The sequence below is a fragment of the Anomaloglossus baeobatrachus genome, chromosome 12 (assembly GCF_048569485.1).
Source record: "Anomaloglossus baeobatrachus isolate aAnoBae1 chromosome 12, aAnoBae1.hap1, whole genome shotgun sequence".
Taxonomy (NCBI): Eukaryota; Metazoa; Chordata; class Amphibia; order Anura; family Aromobatidae; genus Anomaloglossus; species Anomaloglossus baeobatrachus.
The window spans coordinates 62,053,052-62,066,165 of NC_134364.1; the positions used below are offsets into that span (position 1 = coordinate 62,053,052).

Here is a 13,114-nt window from a genome sequence, read left to right on the forward strand (position 1 = left end):
TTGGCACCCTTGCGTTTTGCGGATGACATGCTGTTGTCTCCTCAAAGCAATATAGGGTGTACAGCCAAGAAGCGACCTTACAGTGCAGTATATAAATATATCTAGACACAGCAGTGTCTATGGTACAGCGAAAAATATAACACTGTGGCACTAGTGGGGCCGCACGTATGTGCGGCTTACCGCCCGCTTAGCGCGGGTGTGTGGTCGCCAGAAACCCCTAGCCTGGGTCCCCCAGAGCCTGCGTCCGTTCTCCAGCCAGACTGCATGTGTATAATGGCTGCCGGCGTCCTGGGGAGCTGCAAGCCTGGGGGCGGGCCTAGGGCGTGCACAGAGAAAAAGCGCGAAGCCTGTGTCCTACTGTGCTCAGTGAGAGGGCTGGAGCATGTAAATCGTGCTCCAGCCCTCGGCGCTGCCGATTGAACAACGTCTCTCCCCTACCCTGATTGACAGGGTGGGGGGCGTTAACGAAGCGGAGCTAGGCCGCAGAAAGCCGGGGACTAAAGTTAAAAGCGCCGCCGCCGTAAAAGCGCGGTCGGCGCGTCCCCGGCGCACTACAAGTCGCAGCTGCGCCGCCGCTCCAGGGGCGGTCGGCACGGCGATCCACACACATAAAGTCCCCCAGTAATCTGCGGGGACTATAAGCCCAGCGCACAGCGCTACAGTCCCCGGCGCACTAGCACACCCAGCAAGCCTGGGGTGTGCGTGGCCTGCCATACGGGGACACAGAGTACCTGAAAGTTGCAGGGCCTTGTCCCTGAACGGCACTCCCGCTCCACATCCAGCAGGTTCTATGGGTCTGTGGATGGAGCCCGGCCTCAGGGCTTGGTGGCCGGTAAGATCCCACTTCCTCAGAGCCCTTCAGGGGGATGGGGAAGGAAAACAGCATGTGGGCTCCAGCCTCCGTACCCGCAATGGGTACCTCAACCTTACAAACCACAAGTGGGGTAAGAAGGGAGCATGCTGGGGGCCCCATATGGGCCCTCTTTTCTTCCATCCGATATAGTCAGCAGCTACTGCTGACTAAACAGTGGAGCTATGCGTGGATGTCTGACCTTCGCACAAAGCAGAAAACTGGTGAGCCAGTGATCCCACTGGGGGTGTATAGCCAGAAGGGGAGGGGCCTTACACTTTAGTGTAATTGCTTTGTGTGGCCTCCGGAGGCAGTGCTATACACCCAATCGTCTGGGTCTCCCAATGGAGCGCCGAAGAAATACTCTTTTTCTTCATCGTTCCTTATGGGAGACCTAGACCATGGGACGTCTCAAAGCAGTCCATGGGTGGGAATAAACAGAAAAACTGAGAAGTAGGCAAAACCTAACTTCACAAATGGGCGACAGCCGCCTGAAGGATGCATCTGCCCAAGCTCGCATCTGCCGAAGCATGAGCATGCACTTGGTAGTGCTTTGAAAAGGTGTGCAGACTAGACCAAGTGGCAGCCTGACAGACCTGCTGAGCCGTAGCCTGGTGCCTGAAAGCCCAAGAGGCACCGACAGCTCTGGTCGAGTGTGCCTTGATCCCCGGCGGGGGAGGCACCTGAGTATTCTGGTAGGCATCGGATATGGCCGACCTAATCCAACGAGCTAGGGTCGGTTTAGAAGTCGAGAGACCCTTGCGCTGACCTGAGGTCACCACAAAAAGAGAGGTGCACCGCCTAAGAGCCGCGGTGCGTGACACATAGATCCGGAGCGCCCGCACCATATCTAAAGTATGCAACGCTTTCTCAAAGCGATGAACAGGGGCCGGACAAAGGGAAGGCAATGAAATGTCCTGGTTAAGGTGGAAAGGAGACACCACCTTAGGAAGGAAGTCCGGAGTCGGACGGAGAACTACCTTGTCTTGGTGAAAAAACAAAAAAGGTGACTCCGAAGAGAGCGCGGCCAAATCAGACACTCTCCTGAGAGAAGTTATGGCCACCAGAAAGACGACTTTCTGTGAAAGTCGAAACAAAGAAACTTCCCTAAGAGGCTCAAAGGGGGGTTTCTGTAAGGCCGTGAGGACCAGATTAAGGTCCCAGGGATCCAAAGGCCGCCGGTAAGGTGGAATGATGTGAGATGCGCCCTGCATGAAGGTGCGCACCTGAGCCAGTCGGGCGATACGCCGCTGAAAGAACACTGACAGAGCTGAGACCTGTCCCTTAAGAGAATTGAGGGATAGTCCTAGCTGCAGACCGGACTGTAGAAAGGACAGGATGGTTGGCAAGGAAAAAGGCCAAGGAGCATGGCCGGAAGAACGACACCAGGAAAGGGAAATTCTCCAAGTCCTGTGGTAAATTTTTGCCGAGGAAGACTTCCGAGCCTGAGTCATAGTGGAGATGACTTCGGGAGGAATGCCTGAAGCCGTCAGGATCCAGGACTCAAGAGCCACGCCGTCAATCTGAGAGCCGCAGAATTCTGGCGGAAAAACGGACCTTGAGAGAGAAGGTCTGGGCGGTCCGGGAGACGCCACGGCACCTCTACGGACAGACGGAGCAGGTCTGGGTACCAAGCTCGCCTGGGCCAGTCTGGGGCGATGAGTATGACCCGACGGCCCTCCATTCTGATCTTGCGCAGGACTCTGGGCAAGAGAGCTAGAGGGGGAAACACGTAAGCCAGACGAAACTGGGACCAATCCTGAACCAGCTCGTCCGCTGCAAAGGCCTGAGGATCGTGGGAGCGAGCCACGTAAACCGGGACCTTGTTGTTGTGCCGGGATGCCATTAGATCCACTTCCGGAGTGCCCCACTTGCGGCAGATCGACCGGAACACTGCCTGATGCAGAGCCCACTCTCCGCTGTCCACGGTTTGACGGCTGAGAATCTGCCTCCCAGTATTCCACGTCTGGGATATGGACTGCGGATATGGTGGACTTGGAGTCCTCCGTCCACTGCAGGATGCGTTGAACCTCCAACATTGCCAGGCGGCTGCGAGTCCCGCCCTGGTGATTGATGTAGGCAACTGCTGTCGCGTTGTCCGACTGGACTCGAATGTGCTTGCCCGCCAACAGATGGTGAAAGGCTAAGAGATCTAGAAGCACAGCTCTGATTTCCAGCACATTGATCGGGAGGGCTGATTCGGACTGAGTCCAAATGCCCTGTGCTCGGTGGTGGAGAAATACTGCTCCCCAGCCGGATAGACTGGCATCCGTGATGAGGATCACCCAGGACGGGGTCAGGAAGGAGCGTCCCTGAGACAGAGAGAGAGGCCGAAGCCACCACTGAAGAGAGCTCCTGGCTTGTGGCGACAGAGCCACCAACCTGTGCAAGGAAGAAATCAGCTTGTCCCAACAGCGGAGAATGTCCACCTGCAGAGGACGCAGATGGAACTGGGCAAAGGGAACCGCTTCCATTGACGCCACCATCTGACCCAGCACCTGCATAAGGTGCCTGATGGAGTGACGGCGGGGCCTCAACAGAGAGCGCACCGCCAGATGGAGGGACTGCTGTTTGACTAAGGGCAGCTTGACAAGTGCCAGCAGAGTTTTGAATTGCATCCCTATTTACGTGAGTTTTTGGGTCGGGGTCAGAGTGGACTTGGGCAGATTGACAAGCCACCCGAATTGAACAAGAGTGGCGAGAGTGAGCGAGACACTTCGCTGACAGTCTGCGCTGGATGAAGCCTTGACAAGAAGGTCGTCCAGGTAAGGAATTACTGCCAACCCCTGGGAGGTGCAGGACCGCAACCACTGCTGCCATGACCTTGGTGAATACTCGAGGGGCCGTGGCTAACCCGAAGGGGAGAGCCACGAATTGGAAATGTTCCTCTCCGATTGCAAAACGTAGCCAACGCTGGTGTGAAACTGCAATTGGCACATGCAGATAGGCATCTCTGATGTCGATGGATGCCAGGTAATCTCCTTGGGTCATTGAGGCAATGACTGATCGCAGAGACTCCATGCGAAAATGCCGCACCTGAACATGCTTGTTGAGAAGCTTGAGATCCAGGATGGGCCGGAAGGAACCGTCCTTTTTGGGGACTAGGAAGAGATTTGAATAGAAACCTCTGAACCGTTCCCTGGCGGGAACCGGCACAATTACTCCGTTGACCTGCAAGGATGCCACGGCCTGAGAGAAGGCGGCGGCCTTGGAGCAGGGGGAGTTGACAGAAAAAATCTGTTTGGCGGGCTGGAAGAGAATTCTATCCTGTAGCCGTGGGAGATGATATCCCGCACCCACTGGTCGGAGACGTGTTGAAACCACACGTCGCCAAAGTGGGAGAGCCTGCCACCGAGCAAGGACGTTGCTGGCTCGGCCAGATAGTCAAGAGGAGGCTGCCTTGGTGGCAGCAGCTCCTGCGGACCCTTGTGGACGCGGCTTCTTGCGCCAGGTGGGCTTCTGGTCCTTGGCCGAGTTAGTGGACGAGGCAAGGGCTTAGAGGATGACCAGTTAGAGGAACGAAAGGAACAAAACCTCGACTGGTTCCTGCCCTGGACAGGTTTCCTGGTTTTAGTTTGTGGCAAGGAAGTACTCTTCCCGCCAGTAGCCTCCTTAATGATTTCATCCAGCTGTTCACCGAACAGCCTGGACCCAGCAAATGGGAGCCCAGCAAGGTACTTCTTTGAGGAAGCATCCGCCTTCCACTCACGAAGCCACAAGATCCTGAGGATAGCGAGGGAATTGGCGGAGGCCACCGCAGTGCGGTGAGAGGCCTCCAGCATGGCAGACATGGCGTAGGCTGAAAAGGCTGAAGCCTGGGAAGTTAAGGTAACCAATTCAGGCATAGAGTCCCTAGTGAGGGTATGCATCTCCTCCAGAGAAGCAGAGATGGCTTTGAGAGCCCACACTGCTGCAAAAGATGGGGAGAACGAGGCCCCTGTCGCCTCATAGACAGACTTGGCCAGGAGGTCAACCTGGCGGTCAGTGGGATCCTTGAGTGAGGTGCCATCAGCCACAGATACAACTTTCCGGGCTGAGAGTCTAGACACCGGAGGGTCCACCTTTGGTGAGAGCCCACTCCTTGACCACCTCTGGTGGAAAAGGAAAACTGTCATCAGAACCACGCTTTGGGAAGCGTTTGTCAGGACAGGCTCTGGGCTTGGACACAGTGGTCTGAAAACTGGAGTGGTTAAAGAACACACTCCTTGGTCTCTTAGGCAAAGTAAACTGGTGCTTTTCTGCCAGAGAGGGTTGCTCCTCTGATACTGGCGGATTGAGGTCCAGAACAGTATTAATGGACGCAATCAAATCACTAACATCTGCATCCCCCTCAGTCAGATCAATGGGGCACATAGAGGTAGCGTCCGAGCCCCCAGTAAAGACATCCTCCTCGTCCTGCGAATCGGCTTGTGAATCGGAGCCGCGGGACGAGGAAGGAGAGGGGTCCCTGCGTTTCCTTTCAGGAGGACGGGGTCTGGGAGCAGATGAAGAATCCTCTGTGAGCTCTGGAGAGCGAGCCGAAGCAGCAGAGGCACCCTGTGAAGGGGGCTGATGCATGCTCAGCAGAGTCCGGGACAGCTCTCCCATGGAGTCAGCAAAGGACTGGGAGATAGACTTAGAAAACAATTCTACCCAAGCCGGGGGTTCAGCCACCGGGGCCGGAGCAGCAGGAGGGACCACTGGGGAGACTCCAGGCTGAGGCACCACCATGTTAGAGCAGGCATCACAATGAGGATATGTGCTCGGTTCAGGCAGTACGAGCTTACATGCAGTGCATATTGAGTACAGCCTTGCAGCCTTGCTCCTAGTGTGAGACATGCTGCTGAGGTGGGGGCTCTGCAGTAAGAACACACTCCTTCAGAATGACCCCCAGAGAGTGTATAAGAAGGTCCACAACCAGAGGTTGTGGCTTACCAGACAGTTTGTGTGCCCTCCGGATCCCACAACTCAGACCCCCAGACAGGTTGCAGAGATGCAGCAGCCAGCGCCGATCAGTGTGAGAACGCTGATAAAATGGCACCGGAGTGAGGAGGGGGGGCGGGGCCTAGTCCAAGAGCGGGAACCGGAGGGCCAAGGGGATATACAGGGGAGGGAAACATCTCCTCAGAGAGGAGTGTCCTCCCCTCTGCTGAACGGCCGGTGGGCGGCGCCGCACTGTCCCTCTGCCTGACTGACATGCAGGGGCAGTGAAACCGAAAGTAGGCCGCAGCTGAAGCCGGGGACTAAATTTTACAGTGCGGCCGGCGAGCAGGCACCCTCTGCGCGGTTCTCAGGGGAAACCCAGAGAACCGGCCGGAAATGTCACCAAAATAACTAACACACTCTCCCCAACAATAAAAAATGCAAGGGACCCCCTGACAATAACGTCTCAATACTTAGCTTGAGAGACGCAGGGACAGGTCCCTGAGGGAATGAGTGCTCCGTCCGGCAGGGTCCTGAGAGGGCTGCGGATGGAGACCGGTCTCCTGCAAAGCAGTGAGAACCGTGCTGGCTCCCACTTCAAGCCTGAGCCCGAGGGATGGTGAAGGAGCGCGGCATGTAAAGGCTCCAGCCTTGAAATCAACCTTAACAGCACCGCCGACACAGTGGGGTGAGAAGGGACATGCCGGGAGTCCAGCTTGGACCCGCTTTTCTTCCAACTCTTTAAAATCAAAAATCAAAAATCAGATGAAAATGCATGTGTGATCCTCCTGAACACAAAGCATTGAACTGGCTAGATTTGGTCATCCAGGGGGTGTATATGCTCGGAGGGAGGAGCTACACTTTTAGTGTAGTACTTTGTGTGTCCTCCGGAGGCAGAAGCTATACACCCATGGTCTGGGTCTCCCATAAGGAACGATGAAGAAATTAGAAATAAATAAATATTTTAAAAAAACTGGCGTGCGGTTCCCCCCCCCCCCCCCAATTTTAATGCCAGCCAGAAAAAGCCATACGGCTGAAGGCTGGTATTCTCAGGATGGGGAGCTCCACGTTATGGAGAGCCCCCCAGCCTAACAATATCAGTCAGCAGCCGCCCAGAATGGCCGCATACATTATATGCGACAGTTCTGGGACTGTACCCGGCTCTTCCCGGTTTGCCCTGGTGCATTGGCAAATCGGGGTAATAAGGAGTTAATGGCAGCCCATAGCTGCCAATAAGTCCTAGATTAATCATGTCAGGCGTCTATGAGACACCCTCCATGATTAATCTGTAAATGACAGTAAATAAACACCCACCTGAAAAATCCTTTATTAGAAATAAAAAACACATTCCCTCATTACCAATTTATTAACCCCGACAAAGCCCTCCATGTCCGGCGTAATCCAGGATGGTCCAGCGTCGCTTCCAGCTCTGCTGCATGGAGGTGACCGGAGAAGCAGCAGACACCGCCGCTCCGGTCACCTCCATGCAGCAAATGAAGACAGCCGCGCGATCAGCTGAGCTGTCACCGAGGTCACCCGCAGCCACCGCTGCATCCAGCGGTGGCCGCGAGTAACCTCAGTGACAGCTCAGCTGATCGCGCTACTGCGTGGAGCTGACAGGAGCGTGGAGGACAGGACTTTCAGCGGTGGCGGTGAGAGGGGTCCATCATCTCCCCTGTGCGTGCACGCTGGGGACAGTGGTACTTCGGGGAACACGTGAAGGACAGGACTATCATCAGCGGCGGCAGCGAGAGGGAAAAATCAATGTTTTCAGCTGCCAATGTCCATCCCCCCTCTCGCCGCCGCTGATAGTCCCCGTCCTCCACATCATCTCCCCTGTGCGTGCACGCTGGGTACAGTGGTACGTCGGGGAACACGTGGAGGACGGGACTATCAGCGGCGGCGAGAGGGGGATGGACATTGGCAGCTGAAAACATTGATTTTTTCCCCCTCGCTGCCGCCGCTGCTGATAGTCCCCGTCCTCCACATAATCTCCCCTGGGGACAGCGGTACTTCGGGGAACACATTGAGGACGGGACAGGACGGGACCACTTGCCTGACCTCACTTCCTGACAAATCACCTGCGTTTTTGGTACCAAAAACGCAGGTAAAAGGCAGGTAAAATGCACCACTTTTGATTAGCATGCATTTTTCCTGCGTTTTTGATGCCCTCATTGATTTCAATGGGTGACAAATGTTGACAAAAACGCAGGAAGAATGAACATGCTGCATTTTTTTTCACAACTTTTGACAAAAAAAAAACGCTGACAAAAACTGCAATGTGCGCATGACAAATCTGACTTCTCAGACTTTGCTGGGAAGTCAAATGTCAGAAAGTTCTGCTGACAAAACTGCAGCCAAAAAAGCATCAAAAAAGCAGGAAAAAAAAGCAGCGTGCGCATGTAGCCGAAGCGGTTGTTTGCAGTTATTTTGGCTAAAGGTTGTGCAACTAAGTATTAGGCTAAGGGTGCCAATACTTTCGTCTGGCCCATTTTTGGCGTTTTGTGTGAAATGATCAATGATTTGATTTTTGTTTGTGTCACTCTTGTGTTTTTTCATTGCAAGAAAAATATATGAAGATAATATCAAAGAATTTGTGATTGCAATCATTTTTAAGAGGAAACTGAGCATTATCTGACAGAATTGCAGGGGTGCCAATACTTTTGGCCTGCACTAATACATATATCCATACATGCATATATCCATACATACATATCAAAGAAAAGCACAAGAGTAGGTTCATAAGCACCTTAATATTAGGAATACGTTTTAAATCATCCAGATAGCACACTTCCACGTCAAAGGGTGCCCCTTCAACCTTGAAGGCATACGCTGGGATCAGTTTGTTGAGGACTGGCACTGCAAAGTAGTCGGCAAATTCTTGGCAGTTTATGGTGGCCGACATCAAAATGACCTAAAAAGAAAGACAAACTTCTGACACTTAGATCTTATCAAAATTTTAGAAATTGTTCTCGTGTTTAGAGAGATATTGATTAAAATCTTACTTTTCAGAAGGGGCTAAAGCCGGGTTAAAATGATCCTAGTTAGTCTTTGTAAATAAAACTTGTGTTCCCGGAGGGTGAATGGCATTCATCTGTGACCAGTGTAATGTGTTGTGATTAAGAGTTTTCTCGTGTTCGCTCAGATTAATTTCTACACTTCGCTGCAGGCCACGAGAAAACGTACAATTGTTTGCACTGAGTTGAGAGCCGGTGGAGACGACATTCAGCCTTATGCGTCACCATGAACTGGTTTACAAGCGTTCCCGGCCTGTCCTAGTGTCCCAGCATTTTACACATTAGTCAATGCCTTGTAGGAAAATTTTACTTTTTCCCACAAAAAAAGTTACTTTAGCCCAAAATCTTTCATTGTAACAAGAGAAAATGCACAGTTCCAATTTATTGTGCAATTTCTTCATTGTACACAGATACCCCATATGTGGTGGAAGAAGGGAATTTTGTTACTTACCGTAAATTCCTTTTCTTCTAGCTCCTATTGGGAGACCCAGACGATTGGGTGTATAGCACTGCCTCCGGAGGCCACACAAAGCATTACACTAAAAAGTGTAAGGCCCCTCCCCTTCTGGCTATACACCCCCAGTGGGATCACTGGCTCACCAGTTTTAGTGCAAAAGCAAGAAGGAGGAAAGCCAATAACTGGTTTAAACAAATTCACTCCGAAGTAACGTCGGAGAACTGAAAACCGTTCAACATGAACAACATGTGTACCCGAAAAACAACCAAAAATCCCGAAGGACAACAGGGCGGGTGCTGGGTCTCCCAATAGGAGCTAGAAGAAAAGGAATTTACGGTAAGTAACAAAATTCCCTTCTTCTTCGGAGCTCCATTGGGAGACCCAGACGATTGGGACGTCCAAAAGCTGTCCCTGGGTGGGTAAAGAAATACCTCATGTTAGAGCTGCAAAGACAGCCCTCCCCTACGGGGAGGCAACTGCCGCCCGCAGGACTCTTCTACCTAGGCTGGCGTCCGCCGAAGCATAGGTATGCACCTGATAATGTTTGGTGAAAGTGTGCAGACTCGACCAGGTAGCTGCCTGGCACACCTGTTGAGCCGTAGCCTGGTGTCGTAATGCCCAGGACGCACCCACGGCTCTGGCAGAATGGGCCTTCAGCCCTGATGGAACCGGAAGCCCAGCAGAACGGTAGGCTTCAAGAATTGGTTCCTTGATCCATCGAGCCAGGGTGGCTTTTGAAGCCTGCGACCCTTTGCGCTTACCAGCGACAAGGACAAAGAGTGCATCCGAGCGGCGCAGGGGCGCCGTGCGGGAAATGTAGATTCTGAGTGCTCTCACCAGATCCAACAAACGTAGATCCTTTTCATACCGATGAACTGCATGCGGATAAAAGGAAGGCAAGGAGATATCCTGATTAAGGTGAAAAGAGGATACCACCTTAGGGAGAAACTCCTGAATGGGGCGCAGCACTACCTTGTCCTGGTGGAACACCAGGAAAGGAGCTTTGGATGACAGCGCTGCTAGTTCAGACACTCTCCGAAGAGACGTGACCGCTACCAGAAATGCCACTTTCTGTGAGAGTCGAGAAAGTGACACATCCCTCAGGGGCTCGAAAGGCGGCTTCTGGAGAGCAACAAGGACCTTGTTTAGATCCCACGGATCTAACGGCCTCCTGTACGGAGGTACGATATGACACACCCCCTGCAGGAACGTGCGCACCTTAGACAGTCGCGCTAGACGCTTCTGAAAAAACACGGATAGTGCCGAGACTTGCCCTTTAAGGGAGCCGAGCGACAAGCCCTTTTCCAACCCAGATTGCAGGAAGGAAAGAAAGACAGGTAACGCGAATGGCCAGGGGGATACTCCTTGTGCAGAGCACCAGGATAAGAATATCTTCCACGTTCTGTGGTAGATCTTAGCAGACGTGGGCTTCCTAGCCTGTCTCATGGTGGCAACAACCCCTTGGGATAATCCTGAAGACGCTAGGATCCAGGACTCAATGGCCACACAGTCAGGTTCAGGGCCGCAGAATTCCGATGGAAAAACGGCCCTTGGGACAGTAAGTCTGGTCGGTCTGGTAGTGCCCACGGTTGGCCGACCGTGAGATGCCACAGATCCGGGTACCACGACCTCCTCGGCCAGTCTGGGGCGACGAGTATGACGCGGCCGCAATCGGATCTGATCTTGCGTAACACTCTGGGCAAGAGTGCCAGAGGTGGAAACACATAAGGGAGCCGGAACTGCGACCAATCTTGCACTAAGGCGTCTGCCGCTAGAGCTCTTTGATCGCGAGACCGCGCTATGAAGGTCGGGACCTTGTTGTTGTGCCGAGACGCCATTAGGTCGACGTCCGGCACCCCCCAGCGGCGGCAGATTTCCTGAAACACGTCCGGGTGAAGGGACCATTCCCCTGCGTCCATGCCCTGGCGACTGAGGAAGTCTGCTTCCCAGTTTTCTACGCCCGGGATGTGAACTGCGGATATGGTGGATGCTCTTTCCTCCACCCACATCAGAATCCGCCTGACTTCCTGGAAGGCTTGCCGACTGCGTGTCCCTCCTTGGTGGTTGATGTATGCCACCGCTGTGGAGTTGTCCGACTGAATTCGGATCTGCTTTCCTTCCAGCCACTGCTGGAAGGCTAATAGGGCAAGATACACTGCCCTGATTTCCAGAACATTGATCTGAAGGGTGGACTCCTGCTGAGTCCACGTCCCTTGAGCCCTGTGGTGGAGAAAAACTGCTCCCCACCCTGACAGACTCGCGTCTGTCGTGACCACTGCCCAGGATGGGGGCAGGAATGATCTTCCCTGTGATAATGAGGTGGGAAGAAGCCACCATTGCAGAGAGTCCTTGGTCATCTGAGAAAGGGAGACTGTCCTGTCTAGGGAAGTTGTCTTCCCGTTCTATTGGCGGAGAATGTCCCATTGAAGTGGGCGCAGATGAAACTGCGCGAACGGGACTGCCTCCATTGCTGCCACCATCTTCCCTAGGAAGTGCATGAGGCGCCTTAAGGGGTGCGACTGACCCTGAAGGAGAGACTGCACCCCTGTCTGTAGTGACCGCTGCTTGTCCAGCGGAAGCTTCACTATCGCTGAGAGAGTATGAAAACTCCATGCCAAGATACGTTAGTGATTGAGTCGGTGCCAGGTTTGACTTTGAAAAGTTGATGATCCACCCGAAAGTCTGGAGAGTCTCCAGCGCAACATTCAGGCTGTGTTGGCATGCCTCTTGAGAGGGTGCTTTGACAAGTAGATCGTCTAAGTAAGGAATCACCGAATGTCCCTGAGAATGCAAGACTGCTACCACTGCCGCCATGACCTTGGTGAAAACCCGTGGGGCTGTCGCCAGACCAAATGGCAGAGCTACGAACTGGAGATGGTCGTCTCCTATCACGAAACGTAAAAAAACGTTGGTGCTCTGTAGCAATCGGCACGTGGAGATAAGCATCTTTGATGTCTATTGATGCAAGGAAATCTCCTTGAGACATTGAGGCAATGACGGAGCGGAGGGATTCCATCCGGAACCGCCTGGCGTTCACATGCTTGTTGAGCAGCTTTAGGTCCAGAACAGGACGGAACGAGCCGTCCTTTTTTGGAACCACGAAGAGATTGGAGTAAAAACCTTGTCCTTGTTCCTGCAGAGGAACAGGGATCACCACTCCTTCTGCTTTTAGTGAGCACACCGCCTGCAGAAGGGCATTTGCTCGGTCGGGATGTGGGGAGGTTCTGAAGAACCGAGGCGGAGGATGAGAACTGAATTCTATCCTGTACCCGTGAGACAAAATGTCTGCTACCCACCGGTCTTTGACCTGTGGCAGCCAAATGTCGCAAAAGCGGGAGAGCCTGCCACCGACCGAGGATGCGGAGGGATGAGGCCGAAAGTCATGAGGCAGCCGCCTTGGAAGCGGTTCCTCCGGTTGCTTTCTTGGGGCGTGAATGAGCCCGCCAGGAATCTAAGCTCCTTTGCTCCTTCTGAGTCCCTTTGGACGAGGAGAATTGGGTCTTGCTGGAGCCTCGAAAGGACCGAAACCTCGACTGCCACTTCCTCTGTTGAGGTAATTGCTCACCAAACAATCTGTCTCCAGATAGTGGCAAGCTGGTTAAACATTTCTTGGAAGCAGAATCTGCTTTCCATTCCTTTAACCACAAGGCTCTGCGCAAAACGACAGAGTTGGCAGACGCCATTGAGGTACGGCTCGTAGAGTCTAGGACAGCGTTGATAGCGTAAGTCGCAAACGCAGACATTTGCGAGGTTAGGGACGCTACTCGCGGCACTGCTGGACGTAAGATTGAGTCCACCTGTGCCAGGCCAGCTGAAATAGCTTGGAGTGCCCACACGGCCGCGAATGCTGGAGCAAACGACGCGCCGATAGCTTCATAGACAGACTTT

General features: G+C 53.4%; 1 protein-coding gene across 2 annotated transcripts in view; it reads right to left on the reverse strand.

Annotated features, from left to right (window-relative positions):
* Positions 1-13,114, reverse strand: part of TDRD9 (tudor domain containing 9) — a 502,525-nt gene that overhangs the window by 341,595 nt on the left and 147,816 nt on the right. For both annotated transcript variants that reach the window (XM_075330093.1, XM_075330094.1), the window contains one exon: positions 8,502-8,666. In XM_075330093.1, the coding sequence (XP_075186208.1) occupies positions 8,502-8,666 (165 nt within the window). The remainder of the gene's footprint in view (positions 1-8,501; positions 8,667-13,114) is intronic.